We start from the raw sequence: 21,940 nt of genomic DNA, 5'->3' as shown, positions 1-21,940 counted from the left end.
TGTGCATCTACCATATATGTGCAACTACCGTATATGAGCACATATTCCATATATGCGTAAATTTCTTATATGTGCATATCTTCCGTATATGCACGTCTTTTATATATGTGCATCTACCATATATGCGCAACTTCCATATACAAAAATTGTGCATATACAGAAGATATGCACATATCTTCCATATATGCGTAACTTTCTTATATGTGCATATCTTCCATATATGTACATCTTTTTTGTATGTGCATCTACCGTACGTGCAACTTCCATATATGGAAATTTTTCATATACGGAAATTGTGCATATACGGAAGATATGCGCATATATTTTGTATATGCAAAACTTTTCTATATGCACATTTCTTCTAGGTATATGTGCAACTTTTGTATATACACATAATCTCCATGTACATGTGAAACTTTAATGCAAGGCCATATCAACAATATGCTATGACCTCATGCATGACAACAACCATTACTCCAATGTACACATTATTACATGCAACCGACAATATGCACCAGCAATGCCTAACCAACTACAAATACACATAAATGCATGTAGTTGAACATAATTGATCAGTTCTTGCAATCAACCTATAAGACTAATACATGTAATCAAAATATTTAAAAGTAAACTAATATACAAGGATATAAGTAGGCGACATAAAAACAACATGTAACCTATCACATGCTCATGACAAATACTCTTCATGAAATCAACATCAAATTCTCCATGATAACCATACTACAACCCTAATACATCATCAATCCAATGCAACAAGTATATAAGTGTAAGAGACACACATGCAACTAACATGCATGCATGACTAACACATTCAACCCATCTAGTCTGAGAGTTGAAGATATGCGCAACTTTCTTATATGTGCATATCTTCCGTATATGCACATCTTGCATCTACCGTATATGCACAACTTCCATATATGGAAATTGCGCATATACAGAAATTGTACATATACAGAAGATATGCGCATATCTTCCATATATGTGAAACTTCTCTATATGCACATATCTTCCAGGTATATGTGCAACTTCTGTATATACACATAACCTCCATGTATGTGCAACTTTAGTATATGTAACTTCCTTATATGTGCATTTAGATAGTGTTTATGTCGAGGCTATAAGTGTTTTTTTTTTGGATAATAAGATAATATATTAGCTATATGTTTCTATAAGGAATATAATGGTTGTAGTTTTTCATGTTCTATTAAACTAGAATGAAGTATTCATTAAAAATAAAAAATAAAAAAATTATAGTCTCATTGAGACTCTTTTATAAATATTAAATCTCATATATGTAATTTTTGTTGATCATAGTAAAATTATAATTAGAAGGACAAAAATTATATACTACTATGTATTTGTACACACACATATATATTTCACTCATATTTTATTATTTTCCATTAAACAAAATGGTAATAAACATTTTTTCAATGTCTATAATAATATGTGGGCCATCAATATTTGTACATATACATTAAATTATATATATCTCCATTCTATTTATAAATAGTATATACATTGTCATAAATAATTTGTAATTGGATATTTGTTACTTGTCCTTGAGTAAAATAATAAACTATTTAAAAAAAATTCAAACTTAATTAAATAATGATATTTGATTGTCCAATAACAAGTCCTTTGAGACCATGAAAAATAGAATGCCATACAAAGCTGGTTTGAATAATATTTTCTTTTCTTTCCTTATTTGTCAGAGAATTTAAATTAATTATTTAATATATTTATAATTTAAATATATAAAATAAAAATAATAGTTATAAAATAATTAGTTTTTATTTTAAAATTATATATCACAAATTTAAAAACTAATTTAATTATATTAATTAAAAATTATTTAAAAATCTATATATTCATTAACACTAATAAAAATGTTCATTAAAAGAAAAACTAACATGATAAATTAACAAATATATATTATAAATAAAAATAGCACTAAATGTTGAATATATTATCAAAAATGTTTTTTTTTATGAAATTTTTTAAAAATATTTTAAACCAAATTTTGAATTGTGAAAACATTTTTAACCACACTTCCAATTTTTGAAATATTTTCTTTTAAAACAAAAATTTTAATAATTTTTTAAAAAGTATTCATTACCGGTTAAGTTATTAAGATGAAAAAAACCACAATTAAACTGTTAAATTAAAACATATAAGCTATTTATAAAAATGCCATTAAATTTCTAATGTTTATTAGAAATGTTTGGTTTTTCAAAGTTTTGAAAACATTTTTACTCAAACTTTAAAATTTTGAAATATTTTATATGCAATATTCGTTTCAAAATATATAATTTTGATATTAAAAAAAAGGTAATTTTCTTCTCGAAAACTTAGCACTATGTAATTTAAAAAGTTAATTAGAAGATTTTCAAAATATAAATAAAAATAAATTGAAAAAGACTCGTCGGATAGATATATAATGTAGACCATTGAAATTTCAGTGGAAATTTCATTATGATAAAGTTTGATAGATATATAATGTAGACCATCGAATTTATTGTTAAAATACATAAAATGTTTCATTGAACTAAAGATTGTTAATTGTCACATTTAAAAAATTACCACATATTGTTTTTGGAGAGGACAACCAAGGCCTTAACTTAGGGAAGAAAAGGAAAAAATTCCATATTTATAATCATTAATAGAGACAAAATTCGAGAGGAAAAGAAAGATAGAGTCATTGTTAGTGAATCACCATTTGGGGCTCTCTTGTAAATAAAAAGCTATCATTGAATGGCGTCGTTACATATTTGCAATAACATTCCCCATCCTCAAACAATGGAGAGATAATGCCATATCCATATAACAGACTTGTCGAGGATGTCGTTAAACTCATTCAATGGTATTCCCATTCACCTTTGTTAGCTATTTCATAAATCAATATATTAAGCTCATGCTCAGCTATAACAAGGCACAAAATGTCACATGGGGAAGGAGAAACCTCTTGGCACATATCTAATAACAGATGATTGAATGGAAAGCTTTGAGTGTCTCTTGTCTCTGTTATGTAGTCAAAATCTCCCTTCAGCACACATAGCGGGATCTGATTCTCCAATTTAATAATATAGTGCATGATATGCATGAAATAAGCCACACAAAAAACTTTGCTTCAGAGTCTAAGCTATGTATTGATATAGAAGAGGAGGATGCGAGGATTAATGATTGTAAAATGAAGGATAAATCTACGAACCATCATTAGAGTGAAGTTTCGAGAATACTCACCGAAATTGTGAGAGTGAAGCGAACTTGGCACAAGTTATGCGAGAATGTGGTTGCAAATTTTATCTTGTACCTCTTCACCTGTGAAAGCTCCACACAAGGAGAGTCAGTATATTTCTCCATCTTCCAATGGTGGTAAGGCCCAAGGGAGATTACCTATGGAATATAGGCTTCTGGTTTCATCTTTAGTAAATGAGTCACTACACGTTGGTTCACAACCATGTTTAGTCGAGGATCATTGACTCAATTTCAAATTCCAAACCAGCAATGGCACGGATTCAAGCTCTGTGGGCGAGCCTTATGCAGTCTCCAAAGTATGCTAGCTGGTTGTCATCCTCGGCTTGCCTTCCATACCAGAACGACATGCCTGAAGGAGTAACGAAGAGGAAACACATGGTGAGGTTTGTTAATGGAACCTGGTGAATCGTTGAAATCCATTTAACTGCATTGAAATAAATAAAATACCGCGCTTCAAAATTCAAATTTGAATTCGAATCAAATGGGTATATGAGTATTAATGTCGATGGACTGGATTACGTACTATCATGTATGCTATGTCCATGAAGCGCATTCTCGTCGGTATTGTATGGTCATGGAGCAATCTCCGGAAATAATCGCGTTATTTGTTGCCGAGAAACTGGGGAGATGGGAGTCCCCATATGGAGGTGGCCAAAATGGAGCATGATGGTTAGCCGAATGAACTAGTTGAAGGATGGCCAGATGCTCGAACTATGGGTCCAACTCCAGGTCCTAGCTTGGTGGGGGGGCTAAACTGAACACCCCTTCCCAATGAAAGCATGCTCGAATGACAACAACATTTTGTTGTGTGTGAGAGACCAAATAAATAAATAAAAATAATAAAAGCATACTGTAATATTATGATTTATTAAAGTTTTTCAAAAAAATTAGAGCTGTGGTTTTAGGTCAGTGGTTTTGGCTCATGGTTTTTATAGCATATGTTATTGTGCCAATAATATTTTTCTAATTGTTTCATGAGAGATTATATATATGTAATATTAGGTTCATGGTTTTAGACCCATGATTTTCATAGCCCATGGTACATGGTATTGTGTTAATAATATTTTTTTAGATTATTTCATGAGGGAATATATATATGTAATATTAATTGGACATTGTGTGGGATGAGAAGGTAGGAAGATTATAGTTTTACAGATCTTTCTAGTGGTTTGGTTTTTCATTGTAGGGTTTTTAGTAAATCTATTGTTCATTTTGGTTGTGTGAATTTCTTTTAAATTATTTTTAAAATCTAGGTTTCGAATAAAAATACTTTTAAAGATCTATTACATTATTTACAAATTTGATATTTATTTTATAAATCTGCCACATTATTCATAGATTCCATATTTATCTTACAGATCTTCCCCATTTCACAAAAATCTGATATTTATATTAATAAATAATTTGTTGATTATTTTATCACATTTCCCTCCTCACCCATTCACTCATTGTAGTGGGTGGGACAAATGGACCAAATTGCCTTAAGGGTAGTAACACTCATAGTAGCCAATCATTGACTGTTGTTGTTGATGAAAGGTTAAAAAAGGTGCAGCAGGTAATCTCTAGTCACATGGAAAAGCTCTAGTCACATGCATTAGAGGCAGATACTCATACATGCGTTCCTTCGAAGAAAGCATAATAGCTCCTCTCCCAGCGGTCAAGTGATTTCAATCCTCAGATCTTGACAGGAAGAAATCTAATTCACTTACCTGAAAGAAGATAGGCCTATTGAAAGCCTTTGAGGGGAATAAATCAAGGATCAATAAGCATGGACCATAACCGTAGAGGGGTTTTTTTGTGGGGTCAATAACAATGTGTCATTTTTCTAGAAATACTATGTGATTCCATATATTGTAATAAGTATTAAACCAATTAAAATTTTATGGGTTATTGCAAGTCGTCTTGACCATTAAAACAAATTTTTATAATATGTTAGGAATTTTCTAAAATTATTTACGACTATAGGTTTCTACATCTATTTAAGATTAACAAGAAGTTTCTAAAAATATTGGGACTAATAAATCTTAAAATTATGGTTCTACATATATTTAAGATTAACAAGAATAACCTAACTCAATCACTCCCTATATTCCATATCGTGTGAAAATGAAAATTAATGGAAATTTTGAGGATAACAGTGTTCAGAAATCAAAATTTTCTCAAATTCATAAAAAAATAAAATATTTTTAGGATACACCGATATCTTTCTAACGTTTTTTTCTTTTGTAAAGGTTCAGTGGGACTTTATATTAATAGATTATAGTAAAATACATGATGCAGAGTGGGAGTTGATGGGACCTCCCTGTGTCTGCCTTTGTACAGCTGAGCTGGTCCAGTCTCTGTTTTTTTTTTTTTTGAATGGATCGTTTACAGCTTGTGGAGTTATCAATAGATGCATACATAGAAGAATCAATGGAACTCGACATTCATTATGCTCGATGGTCTGCATTGTTTATGGTGTTGCATTTCACTCTGAGTTCCCCCTCCTCCAAGTCTTGCCAGAGGAAGTGATAATCTTCAAGATTGGATTGAACACTGGCGTTGGTTATGGTGTCAGTCAACTTATTTGCTGTTCATCGGACCACTTGAAAGGTGACACCTTGAATGTTGCTGAGATGGCCCTGCAGATCCTTCAGGATTGCCGAGAGCCTCCAACTGGGTGTTAGCTTGTCCACTTGTGTGCCGTTTTGGAGTTTTCTCATCATCTTGATGACAATCTCCAAATCCCCTTCCACCACTAGAGGTAGAAATTTGTAGCGGTCAACCAAGGTGATGCCTTTGATGAGAGCAATTAGCTCTACAACATTGTTGGTATTTGTACCCAGATTGCCATGGTAGATAAGATGGATGTTCCCAGTGTGATCCCTGATTACTCCATCATACCCAGCTTTCCCCGGGTTTTTCTTTGACACCCCGTCAAAGTTCAGTTTGAATGAAGGAAATGGAGGCGTACCCCATTTATCCTTCTTCATCACAGCGGTGGCCTGGTTCCTGCCTATGGGGGTGGTCTCGGCTTTGAGATTTAGGATCTGGATGATCCTTTCATCATTCGGAGATGTGTTCCCCTCTTGCAGTGTTGTGTCCATGGCCTGGATCGATTCTGTGATTAGTTGTCACATTATTCCAGTTATCCTTTCCACTGTCAGCGCCAAGTTCTTGAAGATTCGAGCATTTCGCTCTTTCCATATGATCCATGCAATGGCTCCTAGAATAAGGTTCCATGCCTTGTTGACCAGATTGTTGGGGAATATGGAGGATCGCCAATTGCTCAGTGTAAGGCCGATTGAGTTTTTGTTTCTGTTGGATTGTCTTAATACACAGGCCATGTCATCCCAAAGAGAGCAAGCAGTGGGGTAGGTGTTGAGAATGTGATTGAGCGTTTCCTGATCATTCTCACAGAGGATGCATCGGGAGGGCCCTACAAAACCCTGTCTCTGTAAATTGTCCCAAATGAGTGCTCTGTTATGCAGGACCAGTGAAGAGAAAAAGGTTATTTTGGGCCAAGTTCCTCTACTCCAAAGAGCGTGCCATTTGGGGTCCGGTTGCCAATCAGGAGAAGCATCTATGATTTTGTATGCTTCTTTGAGGTTAAAAGTTCCTTTAGGATTATTTCCCCATCGAAGGATGTCTTCTCTATTCGAAGTGAGGATTCTGCGTTGGTTTAGTTGTAGTAAGAGAGGTTCTATATTCTCATTACGGTCTTGAGTTAGCCATTGCTCTTTGGCTACCCATTTTTTCCATATGGTGGCCAATGTTCGGGGTTGCCTGTAGTATGCTACCCTTCTCAACCCTGCCTCTTGCATGTCATTTTTAAGAGTAATCCAATTTGGGTGGTCCAGGGGGGGGAGTTGTTGCCAGGCATCCTCCTAGAAGAGGGCGGTGTTGCCCTGCTGCACTTCCCAAAAGCTGTGCTTCTAAACAATGTGTCGATTTTCCCATGCTTTATTCCAGAGGGGGGATCCTTGAGTATTACTAGTGAGCCTGATGAGGTCTTTGTCCTGGACTTGATTGGTATACTTTGCTTTCCACAAGGTGCCCCATAGGGAATTAGGATTTTCCACCCATCTCCACCAGATTTTCACTGCTATAGCCTTGCTTAGGATTTCAGGATCTCTTAAGCCTAGTCCTCCTGCCAGTTTTGGTTTACATATGTCTGTCCACTTGAGGAGGGCCCATTTGTGCTTCTTAGAATCTCCATTCCAGAGGAAGGGCCGTTGGATGTTTCAGATGGATTTATACACTATTTTAGGCGCTGCTAGGGCCGAGAGCATGTAGGCCGGCATTGTTTAGAGAACTGATTTGACAATCACTAGTCTGCTGGCGATGTTTAGGGCTCTGTGAGTCCAACTACTTAATCTGGCCTTCATTTTGTTGAGGAGATCTTCCCAGTTTGCAGCTTTGGGGGCATATTTTGAAAGTGGGATGCCAAGGTATTTGGTTGGAAGGGAGTTCCTCTGAATTTTGAGAATTTTGCTAAGATTTCTCTGTACAGGAACAAAAGTATTGAAGAAAAACAATTTGGATTTTGTTAGATTGATCTCCATACTTGAGGCCTCCGTGAATGTTCTTAGCACCTTTCTAAAGGTTCGAGCTTCCCTCATCGTGGGGGTTCCCATGGGCATTGTGTCATCTACAAATTGCTGATGCGTTACTGTGGGGCCTTGATGCGCATCTTTGATGCCTTTGAGCAGATTCTTTTGGAGTGCTTGGGATAGAGATCTTCCGAGACCCTCTGCCATGATGACAAAGAGAAAAGGCGACAAGGGATTTCCTTGCCTTATACCTCTGGACGAGAGGAATGGTTGTAGGGGGCCTTCGTTCAGCATGATTGAAAAGAAAGCTCCTAAGACCATTTCCATTATCCAGTTTATCCAAATCTGACTGAAGCCAAAAGCCTGGAGGATTGCTCTGATGTATGTCCAGCTAATTTTTTCAAAGGCCGTGGAGAGGTCAAGCTAAATGAGCATACCAGGAATCTTTTGTGTTTTGATAGAATACAAAATTTTCTGGTTGAGAATTATGTTGTCAGTTATCTGTCTATGTTCAACATATCCTGACTGTTCTGGAGATATGATCAAGGGAAGGATAGGTTTGAGTCTGTTGACCATCAATTTTGAGAGGATTTTATAAATGACATTGCAGAGGGCTACTGGTTTGAACTTGTCGGGGGAGTCAGCATGATCAAATTTTGGAATTAGGGTGAGGAAGGTGGCATTGATGGCTGGTAGCACTCGCTTGGTTTTGTGACAGTTCTAAATCAGATTGAAGAGGTCGACTTTGATAATGTGCCAACAAGCTTTGAAGAATTCAATTGTAAAGCTGTCTGGTCCAGGGGCTTTGTCAGTGGCCATGGTGAAGACGACTTCTTCAATCTCCTGCTCAGTGAACTCTCTTAAGAGAAGGGAGTTTTGCTCCTCCGTAACTAAGGGGGGAATAGCATCAATGACTTTGTTGATAGGTTGGGTTCTATCATGATTGGGATCAGTGAGAAGTGACCTGAAGTATGAGTTTAGTTCAGATCCTATTTGCTCTCTGGTAAAGACCTTAGCACCATCAGCTTTTGTAAGGGATAGAATACGGTTGTTGGCTCTATGCTGAATGGTTTATTTATGGAAGAAGATTGTGTTGCATTCCCCATGTTTTAACCATTGCACCCTTGATTTTTGTTTCCAGAGCAGCTCTTCCTGTCTTAGCCTTTCTTCCCACTGCTTTTGAAGGTTTGATTCCTGAGCTAACCTTTCCTCATTAGGCCCATCCTTGATCATTGTTTGTTGGAGGCATGCCATTTTTTCCTCGAGCTCTTTTTTGGCTTGAAAAATGTTACCAAAAGTGTTCTTGTTCCAGCGTTTGAGATTGGCCTTGATGATCTTGAGCTTTTGCTGGAAGATGTACATGATGTTATTGCTCTCTACAGTGGTTTGAGTCCACCAGCTCTGTATATTTTGCATGAAGGTTGGATGATCTATCCAAAAGCCTTCGAATCTGAAAGGCCTATTTTGAGGCTTGTCCATATTGGTGAAGTGCATCTGCACTGGCCAGTGATCTAATCCCCTAATAGGCAAAATGTTGGCTTCCATGTCTATATTGTGGAGCATGATGGATTCCGAGATGAGGAACCTGTCAAGCCTCGATGCAACTTGCCTATTTCCCCCTTGCATATTGTTCCAAGTATATAGAACATTGACTGTGGGAACATCAATGATTTTAGATGCAGCTATGAAGGTATTGAAAGCTTCCGCATCTTTATCCAGTCTTCTTAAGCCTCCTTTCTTCTTCGCTAGGGTGGTGATCATGTTGAAATCACCACCTAGGATCCAGTGGTTGGCTCCCTGGTGTTGTCAGATCTCGTCCAAGTCTTCTAGCATCTTGAACTTTTCCTGGAGTCGATGAGTTCCATACACATTGGTAATGCATATCGTGTGCTTTGAGTCTGGCATGTTAGATGACTGATAGCGAATGCTTAGTGGACAGAGAATTATGCATGAAGAACTTGTTTTTATTCCAAAACATTAAAAGCCCTCCTATTTTCCCAATGGCATCTGTGCTTATGCAATGATAGCCCTTTGCAAAGAGTTTCTTAAGCGTCTCTATGCCGTTGGAGGAGAATTTGGATTCTTGTAGAAGGACAAGGTCTGGAGATTGTGTAAAAAGACGGTTTTTTAGGATTCATCTTTTGGAGATGCCATTTAGCACTTTGATATTCTAGGTTGTAATATTCATTGAGTAACATTCGGTGTGAATAGGACCAGAGCCCTAATTTTTCCTTCATTGATTAGGCGCCTTCCGAGTTCTTATATTTGTTGTTTTGTTGATTGTCTTCCCCTTTTTCTTCCTGGACCTTTCGACTTGTATTGGTCTAGGTCCAGGTTGGCTTGGATGCCTGTTTGGCTGCTATTTCCCCATTGGTTTTTAGCCGCATTCTGGTTGAGATATTCTAACTGCAGGTATGCCATTTTGATTTTCTCCAAGTTTTCTTGGGGAATGGCATTCACTCCCTGTTTGGACCATTGCTCATTGACCTTATGGAGATCTAGGTCACCTAGGATCTCTTCCAGGGGATTGGTAGGAGTAGTTGAGGGTGGTCGGTCTGGATGAGTTTCTATGCAGGGAAGAGCATGCATTGGGACATGGCTTACATCAATTTGGCTAGGACTAGGCTGTGGGTTTTGAAGCTGTGTCTCGGCTTGGGGTGAGTCATGGTTTGCGATGGAGATGATTGAAGGGCTTGATGATTGAACCTTCTTGGGTGGATCTTGAGCCATGGGGGTAGGGGATTCCAGAGGGTTCTCATTGGGATCAAGGTTGCCCAGTACTTCAAAGCTATTCGGCTGGGTGGGGGTCGGGTTGGAGGCGTGTTTCAGAGGATTTTTTCCTTTCTACCTTTTGTTTTTCTTGGAAACAAGGATGAAACCTAGGGGTGGGTTATCCACCTTGTCCACTTTGGGTTGAGGTGGGGGTTGATTCAAGGGGCACCCATGACTAAGATGTCCATGCTGTCGGCATTTCCTGCATCCGAAAGGGATGTTTTCATAGTCGATGGATTGCTTCCAATGACTTTCTTTGTAGATAAGATCAATATGACCTGGGAGGGGTTCTGAGACATCCATGTAAACGCAAATTCTAGCATAGGCAGTGTATTTACCTTGAGATGTGAGATCTAAAGTTTTGACGAAGATGCCCAGCTGATTCCCGATGGTTTCCAAGATACGCTTATTCTAGTAATCCACAAGCAAGGAGTAGAGTCTGAGCCAAACTGGAACTTTTTTGAAATCTTCCTATTCTGGAGCAAAGTTGGGCCTCCAGTACATCATGTAGAGTCCTGCCGAGTTGTAGAAGTATGGGCCTCCTTCAAAAGTGTGATCTCTGTCATCCCTGTGAGTGAAGATGACCGTGAAAAAAATTCTTGCCCCCAACTGAAGTTCATAGTTCCCTTTGGGCTTCCATTTCTAGTTTATCCACCAACAGAGAGCTTTTTCATTAAGTTGCACTCCCATGAAATGACAGATTAGGGCATGTTTACACATGTGATCTATGTATTCTTCGATCTATGGGTCTTTGATGATTAATGATGGTGTTTCCTCTGATAGCGGTTTGCAATGGGATGGGCCTGTTGTCTAGTTTTGGCTGGGAATGTTCCCCACAGCTAAAGATCCATTGGCCATTGGAGTGTGGTTTTCCATCGGAGCTTTGCCGTTGTCCCTGGATCGAGAGCCTGATGGGGTATTGACGGGCGCAGAAGGAAAGCTGCTGAATAGGAAGGACCCGAAGGCTGGGGGGGTCGATCCCCCGTGAGGGTGGTCATGGAGCGATGCGGCTAGGGTTTGTTTGCAGGATTTGGAAAATCTTCAGAACTAGTCAACCAGATCCTCTATGCTCATTGTATTGTTGAATTGCCAGATCCATGGATATCTTGAGTGAGTACCACCAATATCTTTCTAATGTTGCAAATCTGAGTCACATTGAAAATTCAACCTCGACACTATCTTAGCTTCCAAATTTTATACTCTGCGCCATTCTATTGTGATTGAAGCAGAGAAACTGGTTCTGGCAGAACATGAGCACACAACGAAAATACAAAAAGGAAAAACCTCCACGCTTGAATGTGTGCATACAAAAACCCTACTCAATATTCTCTGTAATCACATTCTTGATTTCCACTTCTGTAAACTTGGGAACACTATTCTTCATCTGGGCTTTGATTTGGTCAATGCGGGTGTTATAGTTCCATCTATCATCATTCAAATCTGTGTCTGAGAGCGATTCCTCCTTTATCACTAGTGCTTTCTCCTCCGCATAAACCTTGACATCTTCTTTCTGCAATCCCCACATGTCCACCCACACATACAAAACTTCCTTCTCTTCCACTACAACCTGCCCCTAACGGCATCCTCTATTCTGCTAGATGCACTAAGGAAAGGATTATTGAGATCTAATTAAGGCCAAATCCCAAGCTCTCAAACGATAAAATGGATTTGTTACATGGAAAAATAAAATAAGGGTTCAAACCTTAATAGTGATATAATAAGCCTAATGAGGATGGAATTCGAAGGAGTATTATAATGCTCACCCCTAAACATATTAGACAAACCCCTGCTACGCATTTCAGAAGCCTGATAGTTTTGTTTGTCATTTTGAATCCATGAATCGTCCTCAGGCCTGTATTTCACTGTAGCTTACTCTCCTTGGAGGAGCCGCTTCCCACCAGTTGGCACAGTTATTCCATTACTCCCACATTCCACTGCACTTTGGGTCACAGACCCTTATAGCATCTCAAGCGAGCTCAAATATTAAAGATTGGGCTACATCTGTGAATTGGAACATCGACAGATTTCAAGACACTCACAGACCCATTAAGTTCCCAGTCGAGATTGGGAGCAGCGTCTGCAAAGTGGAGCACGACCTCTAACAAAGACTTTGGAGGCTTGTAAGGTTACCCACCAAAAATTCAACTAATGCGCGGGTTAAATTTGAAATTCAAATAAGCGTGAGGATGCAATAAAATTGAAATTCAAAATGTCGATAAGGAGAAACATTAAGTTAATGTTGTTTTCTTGTGCGAATATATTACAAACTTAAATGTGCCAACAGGGAGTAACATGCATGCGTCACATCTCAGATGCGCCTCCGGATGCATAATTTGCATTAATTACATTGAAGAGTGGAGCTTTTCGGAGGTAGAGTGATCAAGTTGCTGGAAAGTCCATGGACATGTATGGCACTCATGGATATGTAGCATCCCTACAGATGCAGGAGTGTCATGTCACATGTACTTAGCGGTGCATTAATAAACCTATAGGGGTGGAAATACGCGTTGCCATGAAATGGTCGATGTTGTACTTGGAATTATGCATAACGAAGGAAAAAATACATTTTATATAGATTATATTTCTTATCACCATTCTCATTTGTCTTTGAAAATTGAGGCAAATATGTTTTATAAAATTTATTTACACTCAAAGCTAATGATATGCGTTGGCAGCAACCCTTATTTTATTTTTAATGTTTTCTCTCACTAATGGCTACTAAATTAGTGATTTTTTATTTATGTTTTATAAAATTTATGGGGACACAAAGTTGATATGCGTTGGCAACCACTTTTATTTTAATGTTAATGTTTTCACTAACTAAGGGCTACTAAATTAGTGATTTTTTATTTATTTTTATTGAGTGGAATCTTTATTGAAAATTTAAACATTGGTTAATAGAAAAGTTAGATGTAAAAATAAAATTATAAATATTAATGTTATTTAACAATTTAATTATTAGTAATTCTGTGATTTTTATTAATTATTATTTAAGAAAAATTATTTAAACAAAACAATATTTTAGAAAATTTAAATAAATAAAAAAATTGTATTTTATAATTCTATAAAAAATTATTTTTGAATATTATTTTTTATAAAATATAATTTTTTTGGTTTTTCTAAGATGCGTTTTACAATCTCATTTGAGGAAGGTGTGTGATTTTTTTTATTAGCTCAACCTTGAGCTGACATGTTCTTTTTAAAATAAAAATGAAATAGTTTTTAAATAAAAACAATTTCAAATATTATTAAAAGCAAAAATGAATATATTTATGTGATTAGTTTTAGTTAAAACTCTTGAGTTGACATATAGCCCTTTCAAAATTAAATTTAAATAGTTTTTAAATAAAAAACAATGTCAAATATTATTAAAAACAAAAAAGAATATACTTATGTGATAAGTTTTAATTAAAAGCCTTATAAAATATCAATTATCTAATTTTCATTGTGTTCATTAAGTTTGTTGTTGAAAACAAAATTGACTATATCTATTTGGTTAGTTTTAATTAAAAGCGTTATAAAATATCAATAATCATATTGCTCGCTCAATTTGTTGTTGACATTACAACCTAGAAGATACATAAAAAAAAAAACTCTCTCTCAACCATAAATATTTAGATATTAATGTGGAATAACATAATTTATATCAACTTTTAAAACTGATTATATATTTGTTGTTGACATTACAACTTAGAAGATATAAGAAAAAAATACTCTCTCTCAACCATAAATATTTAGATATTAATGTGGAATAACATAATTCATATCAACTTTTAAAATTGATTATATATATATATATATATATATATATATATATATATATATATATATATATATATATATATATATATATATATATATATATATATATATATATATATAATTCTTATATTCTTTAAAAATATTTCAATATAGGTAAAATATCTATATTAACTAATTTATTTCAATATCTAATTCAATTTTTTCTATTTTTATTTTGTAAATGTGTGCATAGAGATTCATTAATCAAAAGGAGTTTAGAATACTTGCCTAAAGGCCATATTTTTACACAGAGACCAAAACCAAACTGTAAGGAGACACCTAGGTAAACAGAGTAACAAAAACAAAAGTATCACCCAACTTGGGGTTGGTTTCCATATTTACTTTTTTTACTTTACTTTTTAGTTACTTTCACCCACCCATTCGCTGAAGGAGTAAGCACAACTTGTTGAAGAATTCCCTGAGAAGCTACTATTTTGTCCTTATCAGATTCAGAGGAAACTAATTCGCGGGCTCACTTTACCGCTCCCAACAAAATAGTAGTACTGTCTATTTCTTTGCAAAGTGTTAAACTTTTATTCTACTTACTCTCCTCGTAGTCCTCATTCAAAGAGAGCATTTCATCATTTGATTCACTATCCTCCTAATTTGAAGACGAGGAGTCATCTTCCTCCATAAGGGGTGGGTTGCATGACTTCCAAGCCTTAGATTTAGTCTTCTGTTTTACTGGATTTTGAGTGAAAGAGTTATGTAGGTTTCATGTTTGATGGTAAAGGAAACCACGAAAAGTCGTGTTCTTATAGTCCAAGAGTTAGATCCAGTGGAAATCACCTATTTTTAGGCTGATTTTTTCAGGCAAGCCTTTACTAATGTCGAGTTCTACATAGATCCTATCGTAAGTATAAATTCCACTTTGGCCTTGCGTAAGATATGTGGCTAGGAAGTGACCCATGGTGTTTCTGATGCTTGTAGTCACCGAATCATGATATAAATGCGCCGACAAGTTTGGAAGCCAAACCTATATTAGAAGCTCTATGATTACTATCATAGAGGGGTCAAAGTATAGGAACCAAGGGGTCATGAAAAGTCCCCCTTTCCCCAGAACCATGGGCCCTTAGATAGAGCACTATGGTAATCTTCCTGATGGGAAAACACAACTATGAAGAAGCCCTTAGAATAGAAGAGAACCTTGCAAGATCTAGTCCAATTAGATAATATCCATTTGTAAAGATTTCTTGTTTGAGGTCATAGCCCATTGGAGTGGTAGATCAGGCCATTCTCAACCATTAGCTTGTGAAGGTCTTCTAGATATGGATGGGAAATGTTAACAAACAGAATAGCCTTTGATTTTTCCATGATAAATGGACTAGGTACATCGTGGGAACCTCATCCTCATCCTCCAATCAGGGTTACTTCAAAACCCTTGCTCTGCTCCCTAATTATCAATCTAGTTTACGACGAAGGACTGGTTAAGTCTGGTTGTGGAGATAGGGCTTACTAGGCCCTGACCCAACAGGGTTAGATAAGATCTTTTTCTCTTTCTTTTTTTGTAATATGGTCATATTGTCTTAATTATTAGGCACAGTCACATAGTTGACTGTAGTTTCTTTTGAAACAAGTCTAAACAAAATGTAACCAGACATTTGTTTAAGTTATGCGAAGCTTTTATCAGTTCTCCTAATTTTATGTATGATACTGTAATTTAAAACTGGGCCTTTTACCATGGTCGGGATTAATGCATGTTGTTTACTCGCATAGTTTTATATCTTGAATATAAGTCATTATATAGTAAGGTTTTGGCCCAGAATCGATACTTGTGGTTTACTATAATTTTGTCCTCGTATATGCTTTACCAATGTTAGTTTCCAGTATTGTATTTGTCTCCACATGCGTGGTGCATGCAAATGTATTTAATCTATTTTTTGTATACAATCATTACCTGCAAGTACATGTATATTATTTTGTTTCATATATATTTAATCATTACTAGGTCTAGAGCTCTATCTGGCCCCTTGTATCTATGTCAATGAAGATGGCACAGTTCTTTTAATTACTACATGCTTACGTTTTACTTTTCCCTTTCCTCAGTGGCTAAAAATTATTGATGCCTGACTGAGAAAATGTACTGGGTATTTCGAGACTAGTCTCTCGACCCTTAAGGTATTTAGTTAGGTTACTTAGAATCTAGGTTTGCTTGGTGGAGCTCTGGATCGTCACCTCCTGCTAATCAGGTTCCCCTTGAATCTTTGTTATGAATCTTATGTGAAGGTTAAGAAGTATATTGGTTTTCTTTTTTGTCTCTCTATTTTTTTTTTAAATAAGTACATTATTACTTGACATTTTTACTGAACATGACCACGTTACATACATCACATAGTAATTATTTCATTCACAAGATCATGATACACAAGAATTATTCTTTCCACATGCATTTATCAACATTGGCTATAATAAAGAAAGACCAACTATTAACTAGTACACAACCTATAATCCAAGAATAAAATTAAACCAAAACTAACACTATTGCACAAATTTCACTATTAATATATACAAAACACGTAAGAAACTTTTTTGTGTCTATCTTAACTGGTTGTTTAGCACCTAAGAAGACCAAGCCGCCCAACCACAGGTCTGGAAATGACATCTAGACTCTTCCCCCAGCTTCCTTGCTCCAGACAGTTACAGTATTCAACTTCTAAGTTAATCCATTTTGAACCTCAACACTTACTAGTCCAGCTCAAAATTACCCATTCTGAAGGTTTCTTTTTCAAGGGCTCCAATGGCTTAGTGTCCAGGTCAAAAACACCTCAAACCTAGCAGAACTATGCCCCATTTTCAAAACTTCTACATTGATTCTATTCCCCAAGATTTTCACTTCTCCGTTCTCTCAATCCTCTAGCGAAGTTTTAGCCATCCCACGGATTCCCCCACCGAGATCAAGTTTTCCTTCTTTTCCCTTTCTCTAGGAGGAGAGCAAGTGATAACTATTTCCAACTTTTTGGACATTTGGAGTTCATTACCCTGGTCTCTTTTAATACTTTTCAAACACACATTTTTGTATTTGTAATTAACAAAGTTTATTAAAAAGTTCCACTAGGTTCTTCCATTGAGCCACAAGTTCCAACCAACATACGAAAATAAAAAGTACTAAGATAATTAAAATAAAAGGAACCATAGTAACTTATGTATCATGGGGTGTTACATATGAAGACAGACACTAGTTACATTCTTCAACACCATTGATAGAAGACTTCGAATTTTGCTACCTCTATGGTTTGTGATCTTCCTTAAACCACCACTAATAGAACAATTTGAATTTTTCTACCCCATTTAGTTTGTGGTATTCCTTAAACCACTAGATTTAGTGTTCGCATTTAGCCATCGGTTTTTATTTACCTTCATATTTTAACTCTCTTCTTGGACTCACATACGCCCTTCAGATTTGTGAATGTTGGAAGCATAATCCTTAGGGGATTATGTAAATTGTAATATTCACTTGTGTGGAAATAAAAAAGCCACAAGTGAACATGAAGAGCTATGAGAAGTCCAGAAGCCCTCTTGGAATATGAAACCAAGTGACATAATCTTTTGTATTTATGTGTATCATATGAATAATATTTGAATGTCATGTTTATCTAAACTTTCAAAAGGGCCAGATGCAAACATGAAAATGGAACCATCCATGAAAGATCAAGTCAATGAGAAAAGACAAAATGTTTACGCCTTCTAAAATGTGATAATAAAGAGAGGGTGATGGTTACATGATAATTTCGATGTATTCATTAGTGAAGATATAATAAATTGATTTCAATTTTATCATTATTTTTAAAATTTTATGTAGATCATAATGAAAATTTCTTAAAATGGAGAAAGAAAGAGTTTAAATTAATTTTTAAAAAAATCATATAATCAATTCAACTTTGAAATTTCCTTTGGTCTAGCTCAAATGGTGGAAAGGATAATTTTTTATGATCTCTATCAAGTTCATATCTTATTTATGACATGACTAAGATTTATGATGATCCCATAAATTAAGAATTGAAAATATTAATAATTAAAAACATTAAAAGAAAAAGAATTATTGGAATTGTAAAGATGAGTTGTTGAGATAAAGGATAAGTTGTTAGGATCTCTATCCAAATTCAAATCTTATTTATAATATATGATGTCTATTGAGAATTAAAAACATTAAAAAAAAAAGTTATTAAAATTGCAAATATCAATGGTTGAGATGCCTAATTAGATTTAATTGCAAATTTCACCAAAAATTATGTAATTAAATATTGATATTAATTTGTTGAAAAAACGAAAAAGTTAAAATATTCATTAAATTAAATATTTAAATTTTAACATACATACAAACACACATACATATATATATCTGAATGATATCCAAAATATGTAAAAAATAAAAAAATATTTTAATTCTTCTTATTTTCAAAAACTTGTTTGATATCTTAACCATTCCTCACAATCAATAAACTAATATATATTAGATACATTTACATATTAAAATTTTTAAAAATTCAAATATATATATATATATATATATATATATATATATATATATATATATATATATGAGATCCAAAATATGTAAAAAATAAGAAAATATTTTAATTCTTCTTATTTTCAAAAACTTGTTTGATATCTTAACCATTCCTCACAATCAATAAACCAATATATATTAGATACATTTACACATTAAAATTTTTAAAAATTCAACCTAATTTAAACTTGTTATGATTTGAATTTTTCTTAATTATTTTTATTCAAAATTCAATTAAAATATTCAAAAATTAGTTGGAATTGTAAAATTAATAATTGAAATTACACAATCTAAAAATGATAATTTTTAAAAATATTCAATATATTTATATTTTCAAAAATATAATTTCATTAAAATTATATAACAAAACTCCAATCATATTTCTTTTAAAAAAAATGTAAGATTTTATTTTTAAATTTATAAAAGTTTCCATATTTAATTTTTTATTATTTTACCTAATATTAAATTTACAAAAAATTAATAAACAACTTTTCATATTTCCTCTTTACACCTTTAAAAAAATTGAAACTTTATTTTACCTAATATTAAATTTACAAAAAATTAATAAACAACTTTTCATATTTACTCTTTACACCTTTAAAAAAGATTGAAACTTCAAAACTCCATTGTTGAATGGTTTACACCTTTAAAAAAGATTGAAACTTCAAAACTCCATTGTTGAATAGTTTACACCTTTAAAAAAAATTGAAACTTCAAAAGTCCATTATTGAATGGTTTACACCTTTAAAATAAACTTTAAACTTTTTGTTTAAACAAATCATTATATTCTTATTAGAAAAACCTTTAAAAATTATAATGCCATATAGATATTAAAATTATTTTTAAATACATTATATATTCATATATTAAAAAAAAGACCTTTACACTTCTCAAATAAACGTCAAACTTCTTTTTTAAACAAATATTTATACTGCGGTTAATACGTATATATAATTTTTTAAGTACATTTTATATTTATATAAACAAAATTAATTAAAAAAAATGATAGAAATTGATAATATCATATGAATATAAAATCATTTAGATAAGACTCCTCAACATTATCAACCTCAACCAGAGAAAAAGCAAACCAAAACCACTGATACATTAAACTCTCAAATATCATCGCCCCATAATCAATGTGTGCATCATGAAATCAAATAGTAAAAATAGAATCCATTCATTACAGTGGAGATCATTGTGGTGCAATATCGAAGCAGTTTTTGTGCTTTGATAAAATAAAATGTGAAGAACTCTGCACACTCTTTATGCTGCGTACGGTCATTGGCGCAGCTGCTTGACTTAATCCCCCATGACATTGCTGATTGTACATCAAGCATTTCCAACGCTCAACTGCAGACAACATCAATAAATTGCAACACCTTTCCAAGTGATAACGTTTGAGGCCCATTAACTTTTCTGACTGTGGGAGCATTTGCAAAGTGCTGCACCCATGCTTAATAAAGACTCAACAGGTTCAACAAATCTGCAATCTGCTCTGCAATTATTTCCTTTAATCTGCTCTGCACAAGTCGACGTAGAGATCCACAATTGTTGCCTGTCCAAACATGCATGCAACTGTACAAATGGAGGCCTAGAAAACTTAAAGGAACGAAAACATCGTAAGAATGGTGATCTCTTCTGCTCTCTCGATGGGCTTACGCATGAATAAACATTGTGGTTCCCACATCCAGCACTTCCAACCAGCTTCAGTTCGGCAAGCAAAAATGGTTTATGAAAGACTGCAGAAGCGACACACTGCTAAAACAACAATCTTGTTGAATGAGGTTGGCTTCATATATTTTTATTTGGAAACACACTGCCAGAAAGCCTGCCTCCCGAGGATTCATAAAGCGCTCTGCGCGGGCTATCAAAATTCAAATAGGAGGGATGCGTTAGTGAGGTGATGCATGGCTATCCCATCTGCAGAATTTTAATGACCCTACCGCCTAATGGATAGTACTCGACAGTCTAGGCGAGTCCCTACGGAATACAGATACAGACCTGAAGTGATTCCGAGTTTTCAGACTTTGGCAGGGGATGTGATCGAGTTGTAGGGAAGTCCATGGACATGTATGGCACTCATGGATATGTAGCATCCCTGCGGATGCAGAGTGTCATGTCACATGTATTTAGTGGTGTATTAATGGATCTATAGAGTTGGAAATAGGCATTGCCGAATCCATTGCATTGCAGTGAGGGACAATTTTTAGGTACCGGATGCGAAGTGTTGACATGTGCAATATGGAGAGGATAAGGGAAGAATCCATTGCAGTGATTGGCAGTTTTCAGGTGGCCGGACGTGAAGTGGTGACATTCGTGAAGCTCACTGCAGTGTTTGAAAACCAACGACAGATAAGACCATCCTAATGCGTATCCAAACAATGTAGGAAGGATTTGCATGATATTAATTAGAGGGTTGGTTGTACAATAGTCAACACTTAGGAGGAGGAGTAGTACAAAATAATAATTATTACATAATAAGAGAAATGACATGATGGCAAATCAAATCTAGGAAAAATAATAAAAATATATTAAAAAAATAATAAAAAATATTAAAAAAAATAATTTGAATTCTTTTCCTAACATTAACTTTAGAAATAGTAATTTAATTTTTAGCCAAAAATTAAACTAATTTAGATTCAATAACATATTTAATGCGTGATTACACATATTTAATGCGTGATTACGCTATCGTGGCAGGGAATAATTGTAGAATTTTCTAAGATTCACAAGCTCATGCAATGTACTAATGCATAAGACAAGAATCTACTTCTACTTTCAATGAGTGGAAGCCAATAGATTGATGAAAACAATATGAACAAGAAGAAGATAAATCAATGGAACATAACACAAGATGTATATGGGGAAAGCCACTACTCAAAACCTCGCTATCTGTATTGCATATGTCAGAAATATGGGTGAAGATACAAAGCTTGTTCTCATTAGAACAATTCCACACAAGTATGCTCAACTCTCTTAACTCACAAGCTAGCTCTTGGCCAACACTTAGCCAATTCTACAGCTCTCCAAACTCCTAATCTCTTGC

At 34.7% G+C, this 21,940-nt stretch overlaps 3 protein-coding genes across 3 annotated transcripts; all 3 read right to left on the bottom strand.

Annotated features, from left to right (window-relative positions):
* Positions 1–5,852: 5,852 nt before the first annotated feature.
* On the bottom strand, positions 5,853–6,365 carry LOC149149755 (uncharacterized). Its single transcript, XM_089442581.1, has one exon. It carries the CDS (start codon positions 6,363–6,365, stop codon positions 5,853–5,855), a length of 513 nt encoding a protein of 170 aa, XP_089298707.1.
* Positions 6,366–7,565: 1,200 nt separating this feature from the next.
* On the bottom strand, positions 7,566–8,018 carry LOC149149754 (uncharacterized). Its single transcript, XM_089442580.1, has one exon. It carries the CDS (start codon positions 8,016–8,018, stop codon positions 7,566–7,568), a length of 453 nt encoding a protein of 150 aa, XP_089298706.1.
* Positions 8,019–8,531: 513 nt separating this feature from the next.
* LOC149149753 (uncharacterized) lies at positions 8,532–9,572 on the bottom strand. Its single transcript, XM_089442579.1, has 2 exons — positions 9,016–9,572; positions 8,532–8,775 (listed from the first exon to the last, which is right to left on the bottom strand). Exons 1-2 carry the CDS (start codon positions 9,570–9,572, stop codon positions 8,532–8,534), a joined length of 801 nt encoding a protein of 266 aa, XP_089298705.1.
* Positions 9,573–21,940: the final 12,368 nt, after the last annotated feature.

The sequence above is a fragment of the Pinus tabuliformis genome, chromosome 9, assembly GCF_031772625.1.
Source record: "Pinus tabuliformis cultivar Carrire ecotype Pingquan chromosome 9, CPIR1, whole genome shotgun sequence".
Classification (NCBI taxonomy): Eukaryota; Viridiplantae; Streptophyta; class Pinopsida; order Pinales; family Pinaceae; genus Pinus; species Pinus tabuliformis.
This window is presented reverse-complemented; position numbering and strand designations above follow the sequence as displayed.